The sequence below is a fragment of the Limanda limanda genome, chromosome 16 (genome assembly GCF_963576545.1).
Source record: "Limanda limanda chromosome 16, fLimLim1.1, whole genome shotgun sequence".
Taxonomy (NCBI): Eukaryota; Metazoa; Chordata; class Actinopteri; order Pleuronectiformes; family Pleuronectidae; genus Limanda; species Limanda limanda.
The window spans coordinates 9,847,750-9,875,725 of NC_083651.1; the positions used below are offsets into that span (position 1 = coordinate 9,847,750).

A 27,976-nucleotide genomic window follows, 5' to 3' on the forward strand; every position below is an offset into this window, starting at 1 on the left:
ATATATATATATACACATATGCGTAATTTAATGCATTATAATACCTATATTAACAATAATTATATAACCAAAACAATGATGTGTATCATTGTTTTGGTTATATAATTATTAAACAGATTTTTTTTTGTTTCAGTCCCTCCTCCCTCCTAGAAATTAAATAACTACTAATATTTATAGATCACTTTTTTAAAGTCTATGTTACAAAGTGCTTTACAAGGGCAGCAAAATAAAACAGACATTTTATAAAACCATGAGCACAGGAAAAATGAAGGAATCACATATATTAAAAGACAAAATTCACATTGAAAAGATAAGATTCTTCCAAAAGAGAATTAAAATTCAGGTAAAATCACGAAAGTATCTACTTCATATCAGTGAATTTTCAAGTTATAGATACTAATAATTATTAAATATATATATACATATATGCGTAATTTAATGCAGTCTAATACTTATATTAACAATAATTATATAACAAAAACAATTATAAATATCATTGTTTTTGTTATATAATTATTAAACTGATTTTTTTTTTGTTTCAGTCCCTCCTCCAGTCAGGGAAGGTGTCGTCGTGGTTCGTCTCTTCTCGGCATTTTCCGGCCATCCCCGTTCGCCCTTCGTGTATTTCCGCTCTGCGTCGCCATCTGCTTTCTCGTCCTTCTCCAATCTCCGTGTTGTTGTTCCCGGTGACGCGGCGGAGGTGTAGCCTGACGCGGGCTCTTACGTGTCGGCCAGAATAAAAGTGGAGCTCCGGAGGCCCGGGAGTGACGAGGGGAGTCTGTATCGGTAAGGACGGAGCTGTGTCCGCGGCTCGGGGACTCGGGTCGCGGCCGCAGAGAGGGTCGGTCTGGTCGGGTTCGGCCCGAAGGAAACAAAGAGATCATGGCGCCGCGGCGCGTTAGGAGCGGGATGGAGGGAGGGAGGCTGCGGCTGATCGGGAGGAACACAGCCGATGTGCGGCTTCGACAGAGAAGCAGCGGGGACAGTTAGTGTGGGAAACACGTCACTTACTGGAAGAAGACATGAGCCGTGTTCACACACTCCCCCCGGCGGGAGAGGAGGCAGGGATCCCCGCACTGATTTGGGCTGTTTCCCCCTGAACGGCGCATTCGAACCAGCAGTGGCGACATTTTCACTTCTCTGTGCTCAAGACCCAGTTTGGTGTGTTTTAAAATTATGAATCCACATTTTCCCGTATCTGCTCAGTTGTGATGCTTGTGTGTAATAATGGTGTCGATCGGCTGTCGAAGGCCTCACTGTTGAAAAACATGAACCCGGGCCTGAGAGATTCAAACCTAACACACATCTGCAGTTTGTGGCTGTTCGTTTTATCTGGCGGGATGTGACCGGTGTGTGTGGAGGGGGCGGTGCCCGGCCATGTGTCTCTGCTGTCACACACACACACCCGCACACACACGCATGCATCCGAGTGGTTTTGAAAAGCAGAGGGAGAAATGTGTGAGGCCAATCATGCAGCGCAGGGAAGCTACGCACAGTGTGAGATCACTGAGCTCGTCCCAGATCAACACAGCTCGACCTCTCACCAGGCTGCACTCAGAAACATCACGTAAAACATGCTAGTTAATGACCAGAGCTAAACACGTCGCATTTACTGAAGCAATTCATCAAACTTATTTGAAATATTAAAAAGAATACTTTATGTAAATGAGCAGACAGGTGAAAAAACATCATAATCATCAGCTGATACTGTGTGATTCATAATAGTTTTAGTCAAATATTTACATTTGACCTCTTGATAGAAAGTAACAACTCTTTTTATTGTTCTTTCCTGCAAATAAATGAAATTTGCTATTGATTTCTTTGCGGTCACGGTCGAAGCTAATTGCCGTCGCTTTTCAGTCTGGAGCTAAATTCTCCATATTACATTCCCTGCATGAATTGATGGGCTTCTCTATAATTTTTTTAAAGGTTCACTCTGTCGAATTTATTGACATCTAGTGGTGAAGTTGCATGTTGCAGCTGAATCCCCCTCACCTCACCCTGCCCTTCCGAACATGCAAGAGAACCTGTGGCAGCCCTCAGTTGTGATAAAAACTCAAAAGCTGTTTAGTTTGTCCAGTCTGGGCTACTGTAAAACACCTGGAGAAGACCTGCTCCAGATGTAATTTTTAAGTATTTAAAATAAAGGGCCCATTTTAGGGTAAAGTAAACATCAATTTGTACAATGTCTATGATTACACAATATTATTTTTTTTCCTATAATGTAAAGTGCCTTGAGATAATTTCTGTTATGATTTTGGGCCGTTCAAATAATAGTTTGAGTCCTATTTCTCACACTCAGATCAGTGGGTGCTTTAGAGCTTTTAAAGTGTCTTTTTTTCTCTAGAGTTTAATAAATATTGTCTCAGATTTGTGTGATTCAGAAAAACCTTTGTAATTATGACAATGTGTTCAAGTAAAATTATTCAGCACAGCTTCCACAAAGATTTTCCTAATATGTATAGAGTTGAATCCCCGAAGTACCAATTACATCAGTACACAAGTGTTCACTTCAATATTTTATTAAATGATTTGTTACCAGCTCAGTCTCAGTCAAGTAGTGAGTAATAGTTTGTTTTTGTAATGTTTTAACTAAGAAACCCTTTGACATATTGAGAAATATTGATTCACAATTTCTCAAGTGTGTATTACAGTAAAACCTGAACATCTCAACATTATTCCTGCTAATTAACTCTCAGATGTATTTAGTTGAGAACTGACAGTTAATATTCTCATGACAAGTGACCCTGAAGAGTCTCATGTGTTCAGTATAACTATATCTATAAATTTGTTATGTAACAGTAGGTCGTCCCTCGGGTTGTATTGTGCACATTCACACTACGAAAGCACACTTCCCTGAACTTGTGACATATGAACAGTTAATGATCCTGGTATTATATGTTATAGCTACTTTCCAGATCGGTTTTAACAGCTTCGGTTCACTTCTCCTTCCTCAGCTCAGCCGATGAAGATGGAGTCAGCAGAGGCTCAGCAGGAGATTGCTGTGATTGAGACTGAAAACCAGCACATCACCTCGGCACAGATCGCAACTCTGGCACAGGTAATGTGTCACGTTAATTACCACTGAATCCTGACGGTGCAATTCCAGGCTCAAGCTCTTCAAGTTTGGCTGACTTTGTGTTTTTAAAGTAATCTTCCAGAAAAACATGTTTCCTCAGCAAAGTAGGGTAAACAGTTTTATTATATGTGCTGTTGATGCTCAGGAAGTGCAGCAGTTTAAAAAGACTTTTTTAATGTCACAAAAGTTTTTGAAAGATTTCATGTCAAATTTCACCTGACAGACAGCATAGTCACATCACGTTTGAATTTCAGGTTACCATGGCATCAGGCCACTCCTCTGTAACAGGTCCAACAGTAACGCTGGTCCAGCTTCCCAACGGACAGACTGTCCAGGTCCACGGTGTCATCCAGGCTGCACAACCCTCTGTCATCCAGTCCCCACAGATCCAAACTGTACAGGTAAAACATACACTAAGTGTTTTCATATCCAACCAAGACTGGGAGAACTTGAAGTTCTAAGTTTAGTTTGATGTATTTGTGTCTGGTTTATCTGTTTGTTCCAGATCTCCACTCTAGCAGAAAGTGAGGATTCACAGGAGTCAGTAGACAGTGTGACCGACTCTCAGAAACGCAGGGAGATTCTGTCACGACGCCCCTCCTACAGGTAACCAGTTACTGTTTTATAATTTTTGGGTTAATTCTTTTATTTGCTAAAAGGCAACATGATCAGCCCATCTTGCAGCATGTTTATCAAACTCAAATATCTATTTATTAGGGTTTTTTCAGTGAAAAGCTAGAAAAGTGATACGTTTATGTGTGGGCGTGGAAATTACAAACAGTGATGATAATAATGGAGCTGATGTGTTTCACATGAGGAAGTGGGAAATTTCTCTATGACAACAGCCTCACGTGAATAAATCCCACGGCTGTTTTCACATTAGGAAAATCCTGAATGACCTTTCATCCGACGCGCCGGCTGTCCCTCGTATCGAGGAGGAAAAGGCTGAGGAGGACGCATCCACTATGGCTGCCACCCATGCCATTACAACTGTTACTGTCCCCACACCCATCTACCAGACCAGCACCGGCCAATACAGTAGGTGATAGTTGGTTTGGTGGAGCTATAGCTGAGGCTGCAGGTTGAATGAATTCATCAAGCATTATAGTATTGCTTTCATGTCAAATGCTCAGCGCTGATCAGTTTCAATGCAGTTTCAATTTCAATCAATTAGTTTGAGCAAAATAGCCAACAAAGAATATTTAACAGCCAAAGAGCTCTATATTCATTCAAGAGTTGGTGAAGATCAGGCCAGACAGAAATAAAGAGAGTATTTTCACGGCTCTCAGATGGACAAAAAATGACTCTTGCTAGATTATGATATTGCCCTGTGCTGGATCTGTAAACAGTCAGCTATTTGCCAACATTTTACTACTCTATTATATGACTGCTGTGTTTCAGTTAGTTTGACATGCTTCCCTTAAGACAAAAATAGAAATGTGTCAATGAATCTGGAAAATGTTTCAGCTGTTGTCTGGCTTTGTGTTTCTTTCTTGTGCGGTCTAAGGAACTCAGTACCGTATTCATTTAAGCAGCTATTTGTTTTCTCAACATTAGTCTGTGGAATTTTTTCTTTGGTCAGTAGATCCCAAAAATCAAGGGTTATCACGAAAATATGATGCAATACATTTTGTATGAACAAGGTGTCAGACTTTAAACTAAAAAAATCTAAATCTAAAATCAAAGCAGAGCTGGAGAGCACATCGTTTCCTGGCTGCTCTGTTGCTTGCCGCTTTGACTTCCTGCCCAAAGAAAAAACTTTTCATTAGACTTTATTATAATCTGAATTTAACAAGTTTCTAATTTATCCCCGTCATCTGTCCCTCTCTCTAAATCACACAGTTGCCATCACACAGGGTGGGGCCATCCAGCTGGCTAATAACGGTACAGATGGAGTCCAGGGCATCCAAACTCTGACCATGACCAACGCAGCAGGGGGTGCCCAAGGCGGGGCCACCATCCTCCAGTATGCACAGACCAGTGACGGCCAGCAGATACTGGTTCCCAGTAACCAGGTGATGGTCCAAGGTGAGAGTGTGGATCTATTACCTTTGACCATACCCATTTTGTTTTATCATGCATGGCTTCAGAAAGTATTTGTGTCTAATCAGGGTAATTTGATAGTTTTTGGCTGCAAAGAGAAAATGATTCCGCTGCAGTCAGTAAATAAGCAAATTAAACACTGAGTGGTTTTATCAAGGGGTCAAATTTAACATCCACATACCACCATCTGTACCTTTCAGCTGCGTCTGGTGACGTCCAGGCATATCAGATCCGGGCTGCCCCCACCAGCACCATCGCCCCTGGGGTGGTCATGGCCTCTTCCCCCGCCCTGCCCACCGGCCCTGTGGAGGTCACTCGCAAACGAGAGGTCCGCCTCATGAAAAACAGGTAAGAACTTTTTGTGTTAAAAATGTATCTGCTTCGGAACTTTCTCTGCATCTACAGCTGCTCCTATCTGAAATAGTGACCAAAATAAGCTCTCAATGTAGGATATATGAAACCAGTTTAAAACATGGAAGTCTAGTATTACACTCAGTGAGTATTTTAGTAGGAACACCTGGATATCTATTTATTAATGGAGTTATCCAATACAATATATAAAAGCCTGCAGATCGCTTAAATGTGGTCTCAGTGATAGATCATGGCATGGTTATTGGTACTGCTTTGAGTATTTCTGAAGCCACTGATCTCCTGGGATTTTGAATGGTGCTCCTGTAAGTAGCTTTGTTCTTCAAATGTAACTGTAAACTCTCTTAATCGCTCCAGAACTATAGAAAACAAACAAAACCCAAACTGTCTTATCGTCCCTACAGAGAAGCAGCCCGTGAATGTCGCAGGAAGAAGAAGGAGTATGTAAAATGTCTGGAGAACCGAGTGGCCGTTCTGGAGAACCAAAACAAGACGCTTATTGAAGAACTCAAAGCCCTTAAAGACCTTTACTGCCATAAATCTGAGTAGGTCGTCATCCTGAAAACACCAAACTGGGCCAAGTAGCATTTCAGTTCCTTTCAAATACTTTGACTGTTGGATTCTGCCTGTCTGGCCTTCCAGTTTACACATGGCTGGCTCATACTGACCAAGTTGCCCTAATTTAGTTCTGCTTGTATTATTATTTCTTCAGTAGTTTGTCGGCATAATACAATTAATATAGACAACATTTTGCAGCAAAAACAAACTGAGAATGAACTGTCATCCAGGTTGAACAATGGAATAGTCCAAAGTGCTAAATCAAACTTAGTAACATAATTTACTAGGTATAATCAGCTGCTGACAACAGTTAAGATGCTGCTTCACACAGATTTATCAGTGAGGCTGCATCTCATTGTCGTAGTTTGGCTAATACCCACATAGCTTATCTTAAGATTGAACCTGACCGATGCAGTTTTTTGGGGCTGATGCCGATACCGACATTTTTACCACATTTGAAGACATTCCCTCAGGCTGATCTTAGGATATCATTTCGAAGAAAAACATACTATGTGAGGCCACTGTGACCTTGACCTTTGGATACCAAAATCAAGTGAACTAGTCCTTGAGTCAAAGTGAATGTTTTTGCCTAATGTCAGAGGATTCCTTGATGGCATTCAAGAGATATCACCTTCACAAGGCAAATAAATGTGCTGTGTGAGGTCACTGTGACCTTGGCCTGTGACCTTTGACCACCAAAATCAAATTAGCTCATCCCGGAGTATAAGTAAATATTTGTAGAAAAGTAAATTCGGCCAATTTTTATCAGCCAACCAATGAATCAGTCCTCTAATCCTTGAGCAATAAACCTGCCTCTTCACCAATACAGTCAAGTTCCACCTTTTGTTAATCCCTGGCATCTGTATTCTGTAAATTGTGCAGATGTTGCACTGCATAGTTCTGCATTTTTATTCACATCAGGTAACCGGTAGTATAGTGATGCTTTAGGCTTTCTTAAAAACCAGCATTTTCTTTGGGTTCTTAGCGATACCCAAGCCGCGTTTGAAGCCTATTGGGTGACCAGTTTTCGTAAGACGTTTCTCCATTAATAGTTAGATTATAGTTTAATTGTTGAAAGGATATTAAAAGCTGAGATTTCATTGGCCTAATGTGACTCCAGTAGAGTATTTGTGTCTTATATTGTATGTAAGCAATAATGGCCAATACCTGCTTGAAGCATCACCGCCGCTGCTATGGTTACCTGCAGTTTGATTTTACTCACACTAAGCTGTAGACATGTTTTTTAGATGTTGTGATTTATTATTTTACAGAAACCTGCCAAATATTCATAATATTCAGTGCTGAGTTCAGTTTTAAACAGAATTCCAGCCACAACTACAATCACAAGACGCAGCTTATAAACAAAGTTATAAAAGATTATTTGACTTTGATATAAGGACTGTTTGATACATTTAAATTGTGATTGTTGTGCTTCATGTTAGTGTGTTTAACATATTTAAGTCTCAGTTAGTATAACAGCTATAACTTGTATACCTGACCGCCCAGACAAGCTCAGTCAGTTGCAGTTAAAGGTTTTGAATTAATTGTCTCTACTTGATCCACTTCCTGATCTGAACCAGCCTCTCAACAATGTGGCTGCTTGTTACTTGGACTCTACAGCTAATTTGGCACAAACAAGTAATTTTTTCATTATAACTTTTGAAGATGCTAACAACTGCCGATGGTGAGAGAAGGAACTCAAAGCAGGCAGTGGTGTGTGTTAGAAAAAGGGATGTTTTGAAATTTGACATCACATTTTGGGTTAGGGCTAGGGTGGTCCACAACAGATGGTTGCTGATATTAAAATTAGATTATTAGCAGGCTGAAGCACAGTTTTAAAAGAAAAAACATTATTGTTTTTACAACCCGGGATCTTTTTTCGATTGCTCACCAACTTTCCTGTCAGTTATGGCAGTTTAATCATCCAGAAGGCCGGCAGCACACGCAGCCATTTTATCCAAACAAAATTATTTAGGAGTGAAAGTGAATTTGAATGCTTGTTATTTCAAACATTTGTTGTTTCAGAAAAGCTTTGCAGAACTACTTCCGGGTTTACATTGATTGGCTGTACTAACTGCGTTTCTGCGCACAAGAATTTTCATATAACATGTATTTTTATTTAATTTTAGTAAAAGTAACTGGGGGTTTGTGCATTACTCGCCCTCTGTGTCCCTACACATCAGCAGTTAACTTTTGAGTAAAGTTCTTTCTCTTTACAAATGAGCCTGATGTCTGTAAAATTTGTTTGTCAAAGATCCAGGTTGTACAAAAACGCACAAATCTTAGTAGTAATGTAATTCCAACACCAGGGAAGTAGTTCTAAGAAAATGTCCAGTCAAACATCATGTTGTTGTGTTGCAGTAAATTGTCGGCGTGTTGTCGAAAAAGGATCACCCCCATCAAAGTTATAATTTGTTTGTGTCGTGTGTTAAACGGTGGTAAAATATGGATTGCAACAAGGCGCCATATTTTGAATGTGGTGGACTTCCTCATGAAAAATAGGCTACAGGAGTTTCACACTTATAATCAATCCATTGAAAGGAGATGCTTTAGTGGGACTGTGTGTGTTTTTTGAGGAGATGTATGTACGTATTTGTTTGTTTATTTTTATATTAATGTATATAGTCTCTACAGCATGTGTAGACCTCATGTATTTCTGTTTATTTGATATGAAAAAAAATGTTCTTATGACTTGTATGAAACAACTTTGAATATTTGTAACATATGTCACTGTATAATAGAGGACAATGTATGTGTATGTATATCCACCAGGCCTACCACCATCATGGCAGCTACGTGTATGAAAAAAAGGCCTTTGTTGGACTTGTTGAATATTTTGGAGTGTTGTACTGTTTCTGATCAACAGTGTTTTGTTTGTAGAGTTTGTTGAGAGCACTTGGGGTCCACAACTTTTATCAGCTAAAATATGGACAATTTTCTTTGTTTGAAACCTGCACAGAGGAGCCCCAGTGGCTTCAAACTCAGCCACGCATTTGTTTTTAACTGAAAATGTATTTCTATGTCCTGAGCAGAAACAGCTCCACAAGTTTCCTTTTTTTTATATCTGCTCATTCATCATATGAAAGCACATGTTTTCTTTCCACTGGATCCATTCATATGTTTATTTTTACTGTGCATTAATTTTACTACTTACATGAGATTCTGAAAGTGGTTCCAGTGGTAAGATGGATGTCATTTAACCACTTCTCCACTCCGATAGTTTTTGAATTGAAACTAACCTGAATCAAAGACAAACAAAGATGTCTGATGTTTTGAGGTGACAGATGCCATTTTGTTACGGAAAATCTTAAAGTTTTCCTTTTTCCTCATACGCTCATAGAGTCTTGGTTATGCTTTTAACTTCTATTCCTGGGCGACATTAAAGTTGATTCTTGACATCGAAAACAAGTGGTTTGACCAAGTAAATGTAACTCAAGGTTTTTTTTATAGCTTTTTCTAGAGCTTTCAATTGCATCTTAGCAATTTCAGTTCACTCACTTGTCAATTCATGATAATGAACGGGTGTGGCTTCATATGGATGTGAGTAATAAGTCCTGCCTCTATTCAAAGATGGTCATCTGAAAGCTCCAGACATTATTAAATGGACCTTGAGATAATATTATTATATTTGTTTCAAAACCTGAATTGTCAGCTAAAGGAAATTTAAGGGCACTTTAATTTTCTTTTTTTGTTATGTTTTTTTAATTTCTTTTGTCCTTTTTGTTATTCAGAAATCATCAGTTCATGGTAGCTCTTTTGGTTTTATTTATCAATCATTTGAATCATTTTGATATTGTACAGTAGGTACTTTATGTAGGATTATGAGGATTAAAGGGTTGGCTAAAGAAATCACACAGCACTTAATACTAGCTGTTATTGATGATCTATTGACCCACAACACATTAGCATGTACTGTGGCTGTACGTGTCATCCTTCGTCTATGTAGACTCAACAATATGCAGAGGTAATCTTTTTTAATGCATTTCACTGCATGAAATTAAGTCTGACAAACAACACCCTGGGCCTCACCGATTCTAAAACTTATTTCAGTCGAGAGGAAGCAGCTAATTTGAAACGTGTGCCATTCCAATACCACAGTTACTGAGGTGGTACTCTGAGAAAAAACACCTAATTTTCCACCTGTAATTCACACATCAAGTGCTGGTGCTGAAACAAAATCTACTAGTAATTTTTTCTGTTGATTTGATATAGTTAGCTCAACTTTGTGATGTGATGACACAATATCTTCAATCAAAAACGATCAATGTATTCATTTCTGTGCCAGAATAGTTTATACCCACGGGTCTAAGGTCTATTTGCATGAAAAAAGATTGAAATCATTGTGTGTAAAGTATATATATATTATATATATAGAGAGAGAATTTCTAGAACGCTGATAACATTTTTCTAACTTTTAATGTGACCTGTTTATATATTGCCCCTTTTACAAGTTTAAATTTAAATTCCATGTATTGTATATTATCTTGTAGAGACAAGACAACTCGATGATGCATTACATCCTGTTTGTTTCAACAATGTTACACGATCAACTGAACCAGACCATTAATTGAAATTGCGGTTACTCTGACATTACATCACTCTTTTGTAAACACTTACTATGTCGCAATAAACTGCTCTTGAAGATAGTCATGTGTTTTGTTGTTCATTAATTGTATTTGAAGATTTTATTCATGATAGTACGGTGGATGACCTAAGAAAAATAACTTTTTAAATCTCAAAAAGGTACAATTTCAAAAGTGTTTCCATTTGCTGTGCAATTATTAGGAATTACTGCACTGTTTACACTTTATTATTCTGCTAGGGTTCACCAAATACAGCTCAGGATGTTTCATAGTGCAAGATGTTCATGTTGTTAATGACAGAAAAGGGAGGGCCGCAGTAATAAAATCCAATGGACTTTTGAAGATAAATGTTGGTTCACAGACAGTTCAGTGATGTGTAGAGTGAAAATAACTAAAATCCTATAGTTTAAATACATTTACTAAATAAAAGTACATTTTAAATGTGTTCAATGCGCCTTTCATACTGTGACAAATCCAAATGTCTGCTGTAAAAGTGGCCAATAAATTGAGTACATACCCGTTTGATACAGATAAACATAATCTCGTAAAAAGTGCAGATCAAATTGGATAAGGTACGTTAAAAATTGTTCTTAAAGGTTTAGTGTGTAGGATTTTGTGATATCTAGTGGTGAAGTTGCACATGACCCCTCACCCTGCCCTTCCAAACATGAAAGAAAAACCTGTGGCAGTCATAAGTTGTCATAAAAACTTAAAAGGAGTTTAGTTTGTCCAGTCTGGGCTACTATGACCCTTGGGTAACTGCTTTTCCGTGCAGCATACACGTTTAAATATAAAGGGCTCAAGCTCGGATAAAGAAAACAACAATTCACACAATTTAGATGATTAAACCCCAGTGAAAACAACACTAGGATTATTTTATATTCAATAGATTTATTTTAGCTATATCTTATACATTACAAACAAACGCACAAACAATTTACCCCATTTAATGAATGAAGGGGGATGCTTTGATTGGCAGGTAGATGGGGCAATAGGAAGCCGGCTTCAGTTTTCATTGTGACAAAAGGGTGTGGATGAGTGACGATATAAAAATAGCAGCTTTGTAAATATATTCCGCTGGTTTAAATCGTCTCTGACAGACGGCTCCTTCAGCCAATGAGTGGCTTTGAAGTACCCCGGTATCATTTCTCCAACCAATGGGGTTGAACTGCATCCCTGCCTGGGCGGGACTTAGCGGTATCCAGTGGTCAGCTCCGGGCAACAGATGGCGGCGGCGACGCGGAGGACATCCAGGAGGAGTCCGGGGAAGCTAACGGAGCCGGTGGCCTGATGAAGACCCAGAAGAAGCTTCACACAACCCGAGCTCTTTGAGGATTTCTCACCTACACTCCTGGATCCGCCTCTTTTGTTTGTTCACCCCGGTTCCCCAGTGGAGGCCGCAGAAGCCTCGGGATAAATTTAGCGACCCACCGGGGCCGTGTGCGAGAAGGGCGGCTGTGGATTTGTTTGGAAAGTGTCAAATTAGTGATACTTTGGGATTTTTTCTTGTTTTGAAGTCGCGACGTGTTTTATTCCTAAGAGTCGATTTTGTTTACGAGGACGACAGACGTGGATTTAATGTGGAGAAGAAGAAAGTTAACTAGTTAGCTAGCTTCAATGCTAGCTAGCTTCCTATCAGCGAAACTCTTGCATGTCGAATGAATGAATGAACGAATTGGCGACCGCCTGCATTGAACTAGCCTCTGCTTCTCGTTCTTACTTGAACTTATCGAGTATATCGACGGGAAAACGACACAAACAGGGTGAGCTACAGCCCTCACACCCTCTCATGGACAGGAATGCGATTCCCTGGAGTTGGACAGCGGCGAATTAGCTCCCGGAGATAGCGCAGTGCTAATACCGACCAGAGCCTGGTAATGCCTCTGAGGCTGGGGCCAGCTCGCTTTAGCTAGCTAGCCACACAGATTTGCACTACTACTTGGACTCGGCCGCAGCACAGAGAAGCACACGCCCGGTTCGGGAATGGGGAACACGGTTTCGTGCTGCGTCTCTCCGGAGTCGAGCCCCAAACTCCCGTCGAGGCAGCCGGCGGAGCGTCTGGAGGAGCTGCACACCAGCACCGAGGCGAGCGAGGACAACACGGTGCCCTACCTGCAGCACATCAGCGACCGAGAGGTGCCCGACGGTAGGTGATGAGTGCCCCTATTCACCCCATGATTCACCCCCCCACAGTGTGTGTGTGTGTTGTGTGTTTGTCTATTGGGCGGTGGTGATCCTTCATCCAGTCACTGGGAGAAGAGGGAACATGATATGAACAAGGACCTTTATGGGACTCCCAAACACGCACATCACTAATAAAAGGGATCCACACCATATGTGCAAACACACACCCTCATACTACTGTCACACAAAACTTCATTATAGTGGCCAAAGATTATATCACGATAAGAATCAGTCTGTATCAATAATCATCAGGATGCATATCTCATTAGTTATTAAGCTTGAAGACAGATATTTGCTCCTGAGTGAAGTATGTGGTATTAAACTCTTCTACAAATACTTGATAAACTGCTATATATTTTCAAAGTAAGTGCATGAGGCAGATCCGTTGTGTTTTTACATCCTCACTGTGTCACACAATGCATAAGCAAGATATTGAGCTTGGAAGTTGTCTTACTGCCCAGCCATTTAACAACACACAACTGTTTTCATATTCAGTCTTTCACAGCTGCAAGGACAATGCACACACAAACACACATTAGAAACTCCAGCTTTTGCCAAGTTGCAATGCTTGTTCACTTCCATCCCACTGTCAGCAGAGCACTGAGGATGGTGAGGGCATTCTTGGCATTCTGTAGCTGGGCACTGTATCGTATTGATCACACTGGCTTCATATTACCAAGTCAGACATTAACCATGAAAACACGCCACTCATCTTCTTGGCGCCACATTAACCACTCAGCCATTTGCAATAAAAACAATTCTTGCCGGCTCTTTTAAACCAGCCTCAGTTTCTATTATCACTGCTCATCAGGGGGTGAAATCGTGGAGAAGTAGAAGTAGAGAGGGAAAGAGAAACTTCCTTAACCAAAACAAACAAACTGCATTTGAAATGTGCAGTTTGTTGACATATCTTAATTTCACCATGCCCACTATTAGAGAGTGCAAACAACCTCATGTTTATTTCTAGATGGGGGAGACGTAAAGTAGGATAGGGAAGAGACTTTTAACCAGATCAGAAAGTTTCTTCTTACGAACTTATGGACCTCATCAAAATTGCTTTTTTGGCTTCAACTTCAACCTAATACCACCGTGCGTACTATTACACTACAAGTTTAAATTTCATGCTGTGCTCCAGGGCCCCAGTGTCCTCTCAGCCCCCATGGTGCCACTCCTCATTGACCCCCAAGCATACTGTGCTCATTCCATTCATGTTGTTGTGGACTCTACAGTGTATGAGACCAGCTGTCGGGGGGGCGACGGTCCAAATAAGTCCAGCAGCCCTTTCTTCATTCCTCATGTCACAAATGCTGCCATCACCTAATCCCCTGTCTTTTATGTAATGTGCCGTCTGCGCGGATTTGGATGAGAAACAATTCTCCAAGTCAAGGCTGGCGGATAATCCAGTGTTCTGTTTGTGTTACAGATAGAACTGCAGGGTCAAGCAAAGCAATCAGTAAATTGACTTGATATCCCCAAGTAGTTGTCTTATAGATACCATTCTATTGTGCCCTCTGCAACTAAAACCATTTCAGTTGCTGTTTGAGGAGTTTTACCAGACAGTTTTTTAACACATTTGACACAGGGGAAACCGCATTGTTTACTCCTACTTGCGACTTTTACAGTGCTATGGTCCCTGCTCTTAGTGGCATGTTTGATCTGTGTCTGCTTATAACTTCATCATCTTTCCATGGGCCGTATCAGGTCACAGAGCTAAGAGGGAAGCTGCTCACTCCAAGTCCCACATAAGGTACCTTTGTTGGCGTATTATAATGCACTGACATTAACTTTGTTTTATAGAGTTGGCATTGGAGTCGAACCCTTCAGACCACGCCAGAGCGAGCACCATCTTCCTTAGCAAGTCTCAGACAGACGGTGAGCAATCTGAACATGACACTGTCTCAGCAGTGATTCACATAAACTGTCTTCCTTAAGAATTAGTGTGTTAGCAAGAAGAGCAAATGCACACATCTGCAACCCATGATGTATGATCAAATATGACGTAATCCTGTACTGCATGTTTTACTATTTGTGCAATTCTATTATTTTTTAATCCGTGGCTCTATTTTATTCTTGTTACTAATGCAGGCTGTAGTAATGTTCATGACTTGCTTCACTGTGGAGCTTTATGAGGTTGGGAGTGTATCACACACCCATTGAAGCCACAAGCATCTCTAACAGTCATGTCAATAATTAATTAAACAGGTCCTTTTTCCTCATAGACTGGACTTCATCCTGACGTCTTTTATAAGTAACCAGTTGTATAAAAAAACGAATTTTACTGAACATTTCTCTTCCTTTACAGTACGTGACAAGAGGAAAAGCAACCATATAAATCATATCAGTCATGTAAGTGTCAAAATCTTGATGTTGATCATAAATCTGATTGTTGATGATTATATCTATACTATCTCAAATGACCAGAACGTGAGTTTACGCTGTAGATTAGCCAATTGAGGTTTATGATGGCAGTTTTTATGAATGAATGAAACAATATGAATGAAAAGAATGAATGAAACAATAGATAGTGGATACTTTTTGCCTATGTGTGTTTCAAGTTTCAGAATAAACTTCCATAGATCATATTGAGGTCGTTCCAAATGGTTTAAATTTATTAAACAATTGTACACCTCACAGCAATAATCTTATCAATGGCAAAACTGAAAACTAAATATTTGTCTTTTCTGTCTTTTTACCAAAGGATGTGGTTGTTTTGTGGGTTTATCTGCATATACTCACACATGCCACATCTGCTTTATTGAATTCTCAAATATATCTTCTGTTTAAAACTGGATGGCTTTTTGCAGGCATATCTTCAGATATGTGTGCAGCTATTCAGACACCTGAAACCAGTCCAAAGAAATGTAGCAATCAAAATAATTCCTGTCCCAAGTTGTTGATTGTGCAATATCTATGTCTCCAGATATCTCCTGGTCTATTGTCAAAGAAATACAGCTCCTGCTCCACAATTTTCATTGACGACAGCACCGTCAGCCAGCCAAACCTTAAAAGCACAATCAAATGGTGAGAGAATTACACACACACACACACACACACGCATAAAGCTGTGGTCTAAAAGTCACTAAGTTCACATGAGAAAATCCTGTTGCATCACAGTGTGGTAATCCTAAAGTATTACTTAGTGGATGCGTGACTAAAACAGATGTTCTTAAGCCTAATTTAGGAAATTATTATAGAGAATCTGGATAATCACATTTAATCAGGATTATCTCGGAGTGGTTTCTTTGCTGAATGTGTGAAAGTTTTGTTACCCCATAAGCTTTGACACACACAAGTACACTATTCTCTCGCTGAGATGGTTTTTATTGAAGCTATAAAACATTTTCCTCTTTTTACTCCCTGTCTCCAGTGTCACATTAGCAACATACTACCACATCAAAAACAGGTGAGTTCACATCCTTAATATCATATTTGTTACATAATTTGTGTCCATTGATGTTGCTAAAACTGTTATGCATTACAATTGTCTTAACAGATGTATGGTTTGTTGTTTAGGGACTCACACAGGTCATTGGATATCTTTGATGAGAAGTTGCACCCCTTATCAGTGAGTATGTTGAAGAAGTTACCACAAACACACACGTTTGCTGCTCATCATCAGAGCAGAAAGTCAGTCACTCCAGTCGTCTTGATTCACCAAGTCATTTGTGTGTTACTTTGCCGATCCGTCCAACCAGAATCAGCAAGTTTAAGAAAAACTCAAGATGCGGTTGCAGTTTACTTCATCCATCTGACGCCACAATCATAGATATGATGGAATAATGACTGGATGAATCTCCATCGCAACCATGAGGCTTTTAGACTCCTTCAATCCTACTTTCTTCCCTCAGACATGTCTGTATTTTACCGTTCTTTACAGAGAGAACCAGTGCCAGACGACTACGCACATGTTGACCCTGAACACAAACTGATCTACCGCTTTGTCCGAACGCTCTTCAGTGCTGCACAGCTCACGGCAGAATGTGCTATCGTCACTCTGGTAAGTGGTCATAAATTAGCTGAAAAGCAGTTTATTGGTACAAACCTTTTAACAATGGTCTTGTCTGAAATGTATTTGATATTAATGTTACCCTGAAATTAAGTTATATATTATGGGAATTTATTAAAGTGCACAGCAATGGTTCTAACACGTGTATGCATGTGATGTTGGATTTACCGGTCAGCAGAGGGCAGTAAAGTCATGCCCCAAAAAACGGATACGTGACAGATTAGTGTCTGTTTGATAATTAAATATCAATCTGTCTATTTAAGAGTGACATGTCCAAAATATTATCTGTTTTTTGGATACTGCTTAATATTGGTTATTATCTGTATATATATTTAATGTGGAAGGAATCACATTCGGTGTGTTTGTTACACCTCAAGGATACACACCATGTATGTACAAGGCATCCTTTTTTAATTTAAAGTTCAATTGCTTAATACTGTTACATGTTGAGGCTGCAATACTGTTACATGTATGTGTTTTCTAATAATCACGTGTTGTGTGTTTGGCATTTTTTCAATGTTCTTCTTCCACAAGGTGTACTTAGAGCGGCTGCTGACCTACGCTGAGCTGGATATCTGCCCCGCCAACTGGAAGCGAATCATCCTGGGAGCCATCTTGTTGGCCTCCAAAGTCTGGGATGACCAGGCTGTGTGGAATGTCGACTACTGCCAGATCCTTAAAGACATCACTGTGGAGGACATGTGAGTTGTTGTTTTGAGTTTGGGTTGTAGCTGGTTGTTACAAGATTAGCTTTAAACTAGCATCGGGAGAGCAGGAGAGAAGTTCTTCCCGCAGATTCTCACACAACGAAAGGTTCTGACTTCATCGTTCCAAAGGAAGAGATCCCCAATTTCTCCATGAAGATACAAATGAATTCAGCAGGTTTTTTCTAAAGATTGGTTTTATGTGTGAGTGATTAGAAAACATCAGAGGAGCAGAATCTCGTGTTGATCGGCGCGGATTAATGCACCTCAGTGCAGAAGTGCTGCTAAGGGGGGCCAGGCGGTGGCACCTTGATGCATTAAAGGCTGTAATCGGAGTCTGTCCTTTTAAGTCTTGGGTGCAGCACACAAGTGCAAACGGAATGAATTTCAAATCAGTGTCGAGAGAACGGCCACTTTCCTAGACCCACTGCTGTAGTCTCTTTGTTATTTATGGAAAACCTTATTTTGTAAATAACAACACACAAGTAATAACAGAAACAATCTATTATACTTTTAAAGCACTCTCCAAAAAAAGAGTTAATATTTGTGTGACTGCTTATTTGATGAAAAAGCAGCCATGTGCAATAAAATATAAAAACTTTTGCTTTCGACACACCATATGGTAAAGAATCAAAACGTCTCCCACAGCAATTCGTATCAAAATTGGGAACACACAGAAATCTTCACTTGTTCCACCTTTACTGGGAACATGTTGGGATCCACCAGTGAGAGGATGTGGTTAGGAAACATCATTGAGACTCCTTTACTGACACCACAACCCAGATCCCTTTTGTAGTGATAGGATAGACATGGTTAAGCTTTGTATTTTGTTGGGCTTGTTGGTCGCTGTGAGTTTTTGGAGTTATTTTAGGTGTATATAAAACAAGCGGATTCCTAACAAATAAAACAGAACTCTGAGACTGCATCTTCGTCCCTAATAGAAGAAACATAACAACAAAGATGCACTTGAAGCAGACAGGGAAAGAGAAGTGCTGGAACAGATGGAAGCTGCAGCATCTTTTCTGTCACTTGGTATATAATCCTGTGAAGAGGCCAGGGGCTGCACTTGGAGCAGGCAGGCTTTATTTCCTACAATTGCTCTTCCTCTGTGTGTGTGTGTGTGGTTGTATATAAAAGAGGTTGGAAGTGCCTCCTTGTTGTTTTGTGATTTGGAAAGGTGCGTGCACTGCCTGCATGTGTGTGTTCTCTGTCCGAGAGCCCCCATCTCTCTCTCTCTCTCTCTCTCTCTCTCTCTCTCTCTCTCTCTCTCTCTCTCTCTCTCTCTCTCTCTCTCTCTCTCTCTCTCTCTCTCTCTCTCTCTCTCTCTCTCTCTCTCTCTCTCTCTCTCTCTCTCTCTCTCTCTCTCTCTCTCTCTCTCTCTCTCTCTCTCTCTCACTGTGACTCTCTCTGTCCTCTCATACCGCATCATGTCTGACCTACACTCTCTCTTTCTCTGCTCTGTTTGCATCGCTGCCATTGAAGTGTCTTTGTGAGGCTTGCTCGGGTCTGGATGAAGGGAGGGATGGGAGGAAGAGTAGAAAGAGAGACAGAGAGAGAAATGGAGGGGAGGGTCTCAAGTGCTCTCACTCCTTGTACATAATGGCCCAGGCTCTCGCCCACTCCATTAGTTGCCCTGGGAGACCAGACATCACACACACACTCCCGCTCGCTCACACACACCACCTTTGCTGACCAACAAAGCATCCCGGATGCTGTCTCCTTGGCGACCATCTCCCTCCGCTCTTCTCATTGCTATGATGATGATGAGGAGGAGAATGTTGGTGCTTGTAGTCAGGAAAAGACGAGTTGTGATACTCCCGCAGGAGGTTTGCAGAGACATGTCTGATTACCTGCAAGGTTCAATGTGTGTGTGAGAACTTAGTCAAATAAAATAGAAGTTTGTAAGGAGATACGTTTTCTGTCCCAGTTTTACAGTACGACCGTTTCTTCACTAAAATCGTATCTTTTCTGCTGCTCAGATCAACAAGGACCAAACCACTAAACAAAAATACAATATACAAATAGTTGTCTTCTATTGTCCTCAGTCTACATCTGTATTCTGGTTGATCGAAATCCAAACACAAATCCACTTCCCCCCTTTTTTCCACTTTTTCTGACATGATGCCGTTTTGATCTATTAAGATTCACCAGGATCTCATGAGATTTTATATGTAATTTCCTTTGTGATCATCGATTATGATTGTAGTTTTGAGTATTGATCTTATTTACAGTGTCTTTTTCTGGATACCAACATTATCTTGTCGGTAGATCTTGTTGAGCTGGTCATTTCAAGAGTAGCTCACAAGCCTATTAAGTGTGGGCACCCTTGCTCTAGTTATTGTGTATATTTATGTTGAATGTTTACCTAATCCATTATGTATCTGTTAACACTGCCCTTAAGTCTCTTACATATTTATATTGGGCGTCTTCTGTCCTCTGTTGTATTTTCAGCTTCATAGTTAAGAGTGATCAGAAAGTCTTTGCTCTTTGTCTTGGTCTGTATTTAACCCTCCGTTGTCTTTTCCCAGGAATGAGATGGAGCGTCACTTCCTCGAGCTTCTCCAGTTCAATATCAACGTGCCAGCCAGTGTCTATGCCAAGTACTACTTTGATCTGCGCTCGCTGGCTGATGATAACAACCTCAACTTCCCTCTGGAGCCGCTCAACAACAAGCGTGCCCAGAAACTAGAGGTGAGCTGCTCTCCTCAGACCTTGACCGGTAACTTCTGGTCTTTAAGGTTGTCTAACTATGATTTATTTGTAATATTTAACTTGCTGCACAACTTAATGTTCTGCCTCTGACCTCGGGCTACTTCACACTACTATGTTCTATTTGTAAAATCCGGCGCTGTTGTTGCATTTATGTCTGCCCTTGAAGCTTGACACACAAGTCTTTGAGCGCTTAAAAGGGAAAACTTGATTACCAGCAGTGGATGCAAAGGAAACAAAATTTTCTTTAATTTTCTAGGAGAATTTACCGATTACCTTGTTTTCTGTGTTTTTCTGCCCAGGCCATTTCAAGACTATGTGAGGACAAGTACAAAGACATGAGCCGAGCGGTAATAAAACGATCCTTCAGCGCTGACAACCTGATAGTTACACAACGCTCCAACGCTGTGCTGTCATAGGCCAACATGGCTGCCTCATGAGGTTGACGCAGCCACACCAGGCAGTATTCAGGCTTACCATGCTACAGTGTGACCTGACTCGGCAGTATTTTACATCACAGCTGTAGAGCTGCATGATTGTGAATCCCTAAAACTATTGTTTTTACAATTTTTTATTTATTTATTTCTCAACTGGCCCTGATTTCCATGATGACGTGTATTAGAACTGGACCTGGGGCAGGCGATCACTGAGGAGTAGTCTTGGGAATTGTCATTAAGATTTAATCCTTGCAAAAATATTTCAACATAGCCATAAAGATTAGATTGGTGTTAAACAATATTTTTTATGATTCTCAAAATCCCATTCAAATAAAAAATTAAAACCAATGTTGTACAAGTCAGTCTAAACACGCTCTGACTCTTAACTATCTGTAGCAGTTAAGAGAGTTAGTTTGTTCTGTTATTGGACAACAAAGACACGCGGTTATTTTGAGGTCAGTTTATTCCTGTTTTTTTTGGGGAATTGTTGACGAGAAAAGAAACCATTCAACATCACCAAAATAAATATTTTAATAGGCACAACAAATTCACAATACTAGGGCTGGGCGATACGGCCCAAAACTATTATCTAGATTATCTAGAAAACATTTAGATATAAATAATTATCACAATAAATGTCACATTATTATTTTGTGTAAAATGAGACTGAGTGGAGGTTGTGGTTTTAAACTCTTCTTTCTGAGCAAAGAATTATAAACACTTGATAAATCTGAGGTAGAACATTAAAATACAATTAAGTAGTATACCTCCCTGCATAAGCAATATATTCGACTTTGGTTATATTTATATTCATGATAATTGTATTGTTATGATTATTGTAGTTATATCGCCCAGCCCTAAAAATGTTCCTCCTTGTAAATTAGAATTCAAACCAAAAGAAATTGAGAGTGTAAATCAAACGTGTTTACTGTTGATACCAGTGGTGTTGCATCCTGTCTGAGTAAATTATCTACCTATTTGGATTTAGCATAGAGCATGTCTCAAATGAGAAGTATTAAAGTATAAATATTCTACAGCAGCTGTCTGAAGTCAGCACAGCTTCAGTCGGCTGCCGTGCGTGTGTGTGTCAGGGTGTCAGGTGCCAATCTGGGATCAGCTTCACTTTGGAGATAAACTCTACATGTGGTCAAACTGGACACACTTTACAGATTCTGAATCAGTTCTGCTACAGACTGGCTCTATGTAGCATCTTAAAAATAATGTAGGGTGGGTCCACACGGTCCAGGCTCAGTATTGTGCCCCTCAAATCCTGCCTCCGTCTCAAGGAGGCGCTCTACAGATCACCAAGCCCTGTGCTTGTCCCAGACCCTGACCAGAGCTTATGAACAAACTACATAGATGAGGGGGGGGAAAGAGACTGATGGACACCCCCCTCCGTTTTGCTTACTATGTAGGCCACTAGCTGTGAAATTTGTCTTGTTTTTAATTGAAAAGAAAAACATTTGCAGATGGAGTATTTTAAATAAACACTAATCATGTAACAAAGATGTGTTGTATTCATTGCAAACTGTTGTGTTTTGTGTACGACGTGTCCCAGCTGCAGCAGCCTCACCTGGAACAAAGACCACTGACACCCTAAGGTCAAAATAAAGGGCACTCTGAGTCAAACCTTCACCAGCAGTCGCCTTAAATTCAATCACGCTGCACCAAATATCACACAGATATCAGTCCCCTAAATGTGACTGATTTCCAAATGTTAAAGAAAGTCCTTACTACTCACTATTAATACCTTTGGGAGTGATTGACTGCCATGTTGCATTGGATTCTGGTCTATGAGGCGACAATCAGAGAGATTTTAAGATGGAGGACGATGGTACGAGCCGGCGACTTCTAGTGTGATCTCACCTTCTGACCATATGTGGAGAATACCAGTTGAATTAAATGTTTCCATGGATATTAAACTTTTGAGTCAAGTTACATTCGACAAATACAATTTTAAAATATATATATATGTTCTGTTTTCTTCTAATTGTTTTTTAAGCATAAATTAAAATAGATGTTGACCAACTGCTGCACACATCTTATTCTTCAGCAGCTGAGAGAAAAACTGCTCTGTGCCCTTCGGTGAAAACAAAACTCATTTTATTTGGCACATAAAGACACACACGTTTATGAGACATAAACTAGAGATCAACTCACTTTAATTCCACAATATGAATCAAAACCTACAACATTTTAAAATCTTTTTGAGTTTATCTCGGTGTGAAAAACAGATTTACACTTCAACAAACAAACCTAAATGTCAGTTTTTACCGACATTTGTCATCAAACATCATCACTCACCCAATCGCATTCACTCAAATCAGACTAATAAATTAGACATATTTCCTAACACGTGGACACAGTAGTTAACACAACTGGCCAACAGCACTGACGTCACAACACATCACCGCAGGAGGAAGGAGGCAGGAAACAAACTGATGATTCAATAAACTTTAAAAACACCTAAGTTTAATTAGTTATTTTTTAGTTGTTTTATCAATAAATTCTGTTTGTAATGTTGTGACTGTTTATACTGATCTCTGTGGGACAGCTTCACTTTCTGTAGTTTCTTCCAGTTGCAGGTTGATTTGTTTCAGTTCACTCACAAAACGTGACCTCTGACCTCTGACAAGACGTGAGGCTCCTTCACATTATACGACAGCATACAGCTTTGTTCGAAACTGATAAGAGCTTTGCTGGCTTATAAAAGTCTCCATAAATTAAAATTAACGTTTTATATTTTAATACTGCCAGTTGAGATAAATTAGAAACCATCCTCTGATGACTGATGATTATTTGTCAATGTAAGTGCTTTTTTATGCTCTGATTCGTGAGAAAATAAGGACATTCAGGGTGAACTCATATTTTAGGATATTGTAGTTAGATTTTTCTTCCATAAACTCTAAGTGATTATCATTTTTGTTTTGGGAATTACCAGACAACGTATTTCAGCACAGTTTCCAACCAAATACAGAATAATTTAAACTGGTTTTAAGTATAATTATCCTGATTAGAAATATCTATATAAGGTGGAAATATTGTTTAGGTCTCATCAGTATTACATAATATAATGACATGTATTATATGTAACAGAGAAGATGGGTATATTTATTATTACCTAATTAATTAGCTTAATTTCTTTGGTCTATAATGTTTTAGAAAACGATGACAATGCCTGTCATACTTTTCCACATCCCAAATTGATGTTTTCAAATTGCTTTTTCAGAACAAAAAACATTAAAATTCTTTTACAATGTTTTGAATCTAATGCAAAATCTAACTGAAACTTATAGAGAAATAAATGTTTTAAATTGTCGATTATCGAACACGTCTGTGGTTAAGTTATCTTTTCGTTGCGTTATTGTGTCAAAAATCTTACAGAGTGTGAATGTTTCGTCTGTTCAGAGTCTGTGACATGAAATCATTAGAAAAATATAGCAACGGTTCTCAAGATGAAGTCCAGGGACCTGGAGGAGGACGCTGAGGGCATCAGACAATCCACAGCAGAAGAGTTAAAACAGAGATTATTTAAAAAATGTTGATTATGTCTAAGAAAGTTTATCAAATGGTAGATTTTGTTGCCTCCCTATATTTATATTTCATACTTGAGGATCCCTGGTCATGTATTTCTAGTGGTGTCCATGTTTGAGTCCCTGGTTTGATCAGTTCCTCTGTTAACCAGCAGGCGGGGCTAAAGGCCAAGGACAGTTTCACCCTGTTCGTTTACATGTAATTGACAAAACTAATTCACTCTTCAGGAACTGGAGTCGTCCATTAAAACGACTGAATTAGTCAAGTGACTCTAAAGTCTGAGAAAAATGTTTTCATTTTGTAATGGTACAAAAACACTCAACGTCAAACTCAAACACTGATATGTACAAATTTATACACACTTCAAATCAGAGGAAATTCGTTTCCCTGGTGTCTCACTCTTGACTGTGGCAGTGACATTGGTTGTTAACTAACTAATCATCACACTATACAACTAATTTTTTCTTTTTTTACATCAAATGTATACAATATTTACAAATAAATATGTTTTACTCTCTCAGTGCTCAGGATAAACAAACAGGAAGAAGAGCGTTTGATCCTATTGAGGATCCTTGTGTCTCTGACTGAAAAATTAATGATGTTTTCCAGCTCTTTAAAGCAGATCAATTGTTTGATTCAGTTTTTTCAAAACCTTATATTTTTATATATTTTTTTCAAGTTACATTTTTAACTTGTAGGTAACTTGTTTATTTTTTTCGTTTTTTAATTTGAGCTGATAATCAGAGTCACAGTCCTGCAGATGTTTGTCCACATCTCGTTCTGGAGTGTTTGAAATGTGTGTTTCTAAGTGTCCACACAGGAAACTGTTCAGTGTGTATATGAACATAATAATATTAATAATAATAAGTCCATTCAGTTCATATATGAGAGGGAGCAGCTTTGTGATACATCCCTGATGTCAGCCCAGTTCCAGTGTGTCCAGTTAAAGCAGTACTGGCCTCACTGTACATGGAGGGGGGAGCCGTGGCCTTCTGCAGCCAGCAGGGGCAGCATCGAGCCACAAACCTCCTCCAGGACTCCAGGGTTTTGCCTGACCAAATCCACACTCCTGAGGTGATGCCCACCACCAAGCACATGAAGTACTTGAGCATGAAGACGGCGTAGTCCGGCCCAAGGCCCGAGCGCTGGCGCTCAGTCGGGCAGGAGCAGGCCAAGGCTCGCTCCCAGCCGGGCCTGTAGTGCTGCTCGTAGACCAGGCAGGCCACCACGATGGTGGCAGGGACGGTGTAGAGCACCGTGAAGAGCCCAATGCGGATCATCAGCCGCTCCAGTTTGTCCGTCTTGGTGCCACCTTGCTTGATGATGCTTCTGATGCGGAAGAGAGAAACAAAACCTGCGAGCAGGAACAGAGAACCAGTGAAGAGGTAAACCACCAGAGGAGCAAGTACGAATCCCCTGAGGTTCTCCAGACTCTGGTTCCCCACGTAGCAGATCCCAGCCACAGGGTCCCCATCCACAGAGCTGAGGGCCAGGACCACGATGGTCTTGACGCTGGGGATGAGCCAAGCGGCGAGGTGGAAGTACTGAGAGTATCCAGCAATGGCCTCGCTGCCCCACTTCATCCCTGCAGCCAGGAACCAGGTGAAGGACAACACCACCCACCAGATGGAACTGGCCATGCCGAAGAAGTACACCAACAAGAAGACCAGGGTGCAGAGAGCCGGGCCTGTGGTGTCGTAGAGGATGTGCAGCTGGTCTCCACCACCACCAGCAGCACCAGTGGAACCACAGGCCACCCGCTCATGACCTGCCACCAGGCGGATGATGTAACCCAAGGAGACGAAGAGGTAGCAGGCAGCCAGGAAGATGATGGGCCTCTCTGGGTACTTGAAGCGCTCCATGTCAATGAGGAAGGTGGCCACAGTGGTCAAGGTGGAGACGAAGCACAGCACCGACCAGAGGCCCACCCAGAAGCTGGTGAAGGCCCGTTCATCCGCCGAGAAGTAGTGCTGGTGGCAGGGCTGGGCACAGTTGGCCAGGGGCCCGGTCTGCACCCGGCCGTACAGGGCGTGGGACTCCCTCTTGATGGGGACCAGGGGGTCTCTGCAGCGGCACTCCCTGTCACACTTAGGGGGGCTCGGGGGTCTGGTCCGGCCTTTAGGGGTGGGCTTGGGGAACGGGGGTGCCAGGGTGGTGGTCTCGCTGCTGTTCTGGTCCATGCACAGGGTCTCGTCCCCCAGCTGAGGGAGTCTCTCGCAGCTCATCCTCTCCGGCCACTCGAAGCCGTACTGGCTCATGAGGGGGGAGCAGCCGCGCTTGGCCCGCTCGCACACCGAGCGGCAGGGGGGCAGCGGCTTGCGGTAGTCCGGCAGGCAGATGGGGGTGTACATGCTGCACAGGAAGAAGAGCAGGTCCGGGGAGCAGTGGATGCGCACCAGGGGCCAGAACTGGTGCACCTCCAGGCCCACCTCCTCCTGGGTGTCGTGGTTGAACTGGTTGGGCATGTAGGTCAGGTTGTAGACGATGCCCTTGCACATGGGCACCGTGATGGGCTCGCAGACCAGGTCCTTGGAGGCGGCGGAGGTGAGACCGAAACCAAGGAGGAAGAGCAGGAGAGAAAACACGAGGGGCACCGGGCTGCGTGGTGGGTCCCTCACCATGAGTGCCATGGGGAAAAACCTCATTCTATTAAACTAGAAATCTAAACTAATTGAGAGGATAAAAGAGTAATAAAAGTGAAGGAAAAGTTGGATTTAACTCATGATTTCATGTCTGAAGCCTGAAAGAAATCCTCGCCCTCATGCGTCTCTGTGATTTGAACGAGTTCCGAGTCTGACGGTGAATCCGCTGAGTCCCTGCAGCTCCACCAGCGAGCTGTCAGTCATTCACCAGAGCTGCAGCAATCATTGTGGAGAAAGTTCATCTCCGCCGGTCACGATCCAATCACTTTAACAACCCTAGGACATTGTCCCCGGGACTGTCTGTCCCCGGCGGCTCCTCCACGCAAGAAAAAGTAGCATCGTGAGACTCAAACAAGGTGAAAATGAGACAAAATGAGTCCAGGAAAGTGTGAGAGACTAGGATATCACAATTAAAATCTTTAGAGAGGGAAATAAAAGTCCATGAACTCAAAAGTCTCCAGTCAGTCCGTCTGGATTCTGGTGCGTAAAGACGCAGCTGGACGCGTCCTCTCCGGGTTTATTCCCTCAGGAACACGGAACAAGGCTGAAAACACATGTTTGTTTTGTTTTCTTCATAAAGTTACAGGTGTGTTTTCTCTGCTGCTACGACAACCCGATGATAATCCACAGTTTCCTTCAGGTGGAGAGAGAATCCGAAGCTCCCGGTGTTTGACAGAGCTGCAGCTTCTCTGAGCCTCAGGACGAAATAAAGTCTGAGTGAAGCTGCAGATTCTCATCACACCGAGGGAGGCGTTCACAGGCAGTGGGAAATAATACAACTCAAACATGACTGAGCGTCAGGATGAATATCAGGATTGATATTACAGGCCCCCGTTTGATGGAAGAGGGGGATTTAAAATTTAATCAAACTGACAGTTTTGCCATTAAAATTACAATATGATTCGAAAAGATTCAACGCAACTTTATTAATCCTGAAGGCAATTTAGGCTATAAACACAAGATACAGACGTGCGACTTACAAACATCCACTAAACAATAACACAATATAATAATAAACTTTTTTCATTCAGCACTTTCAAAACAGTCACAAGGTGCTTTACAAGTTAAAAATGAAAAAGTGAAGGAAAACAATTAGAAACTATTTAAGAAGTACAAAGATAAACAAGA

At 41.0% G+C, this 27,976-nt stretch overlaps 3 protein-coding genes across 3 annotated transcripts; 2 read left to right on the forward strand and 1 right to left on the reverse strand.

Moving 5' to 3' along the window:
* The first annotated feature begins 669 nt into the window (after positions 1–669).
* On the forward strand, positions 670–10,695 carry creb1b (cAMP responsive element binding protein 1b). Its single transcript, XM_061089001.1, has 8 exons — positions 670–786; positions 2,958–3,061; positions 3,334–3,480; positions 3,585–3,685; positions 3,963–4,117; positions 4,922–5,107; positions 5,323–5,470; positions 5,896–10,695. Exons 2-8 carry the CDS (start codon positions 2,966–2,968, stop codon positions 6,038–6,040), a joined length of 978 nt encoding a protein of 325 aa, XP_060944984.1. The 5' UTR covers positions 670–786; positions 2,958–2,965; the 3' UTR covers positions 6,041–10,695.
* A 1,175-nt stretch (positions 10,696–11,870) lies between these two features.
* On the forward strand, positions 11,871–22,178 carry ccnyl1 (cyclin Y-like 1). The gene is made up of 10 exons (XM_061088409.1): positions 11,871–12,778; positions 14,614–14,688; positions 15,119–15,162; positions 15,737–15,837; positions 16,184–16,219; positions 16,330–16,381; positions 16,694–16,813; positions 17,357–17,523; positions 20,055–20,217; positions 20,538–22,178. The coding sequence occupies exons 1-10, from the start codon at positions 12,616–12,618 to the stop codon at positions 20,652–20,654; spliced, it is 1,038 nt and encodes a 345-aa protein (XP_060944392.1). The 5' UTR covers positions 11,871–12,615; the 3' UTR covers positions 20,655–22,178.
* Positions 22,179–22,778: 600 nt separating this feature from the next.
* On the reverse strand, positions 22,779–27,536 carry fzd5 (frizzled class receptor 5). The gene has a single exon (XM_061089069.1). It carries the CDS (start codon positions 26,849–26,851, stop codon positions 25,085–25,087), a length of 1,767 nt encoding a protein of 588 aa, XP_060945052.1. The 5' UTR covers positions 26,852–27,536; the 3' UTR covers positions 22,779–25,084.
* Between the last annotated feature and the right edge of the window lie 440 nt (positions 27,537–27,976).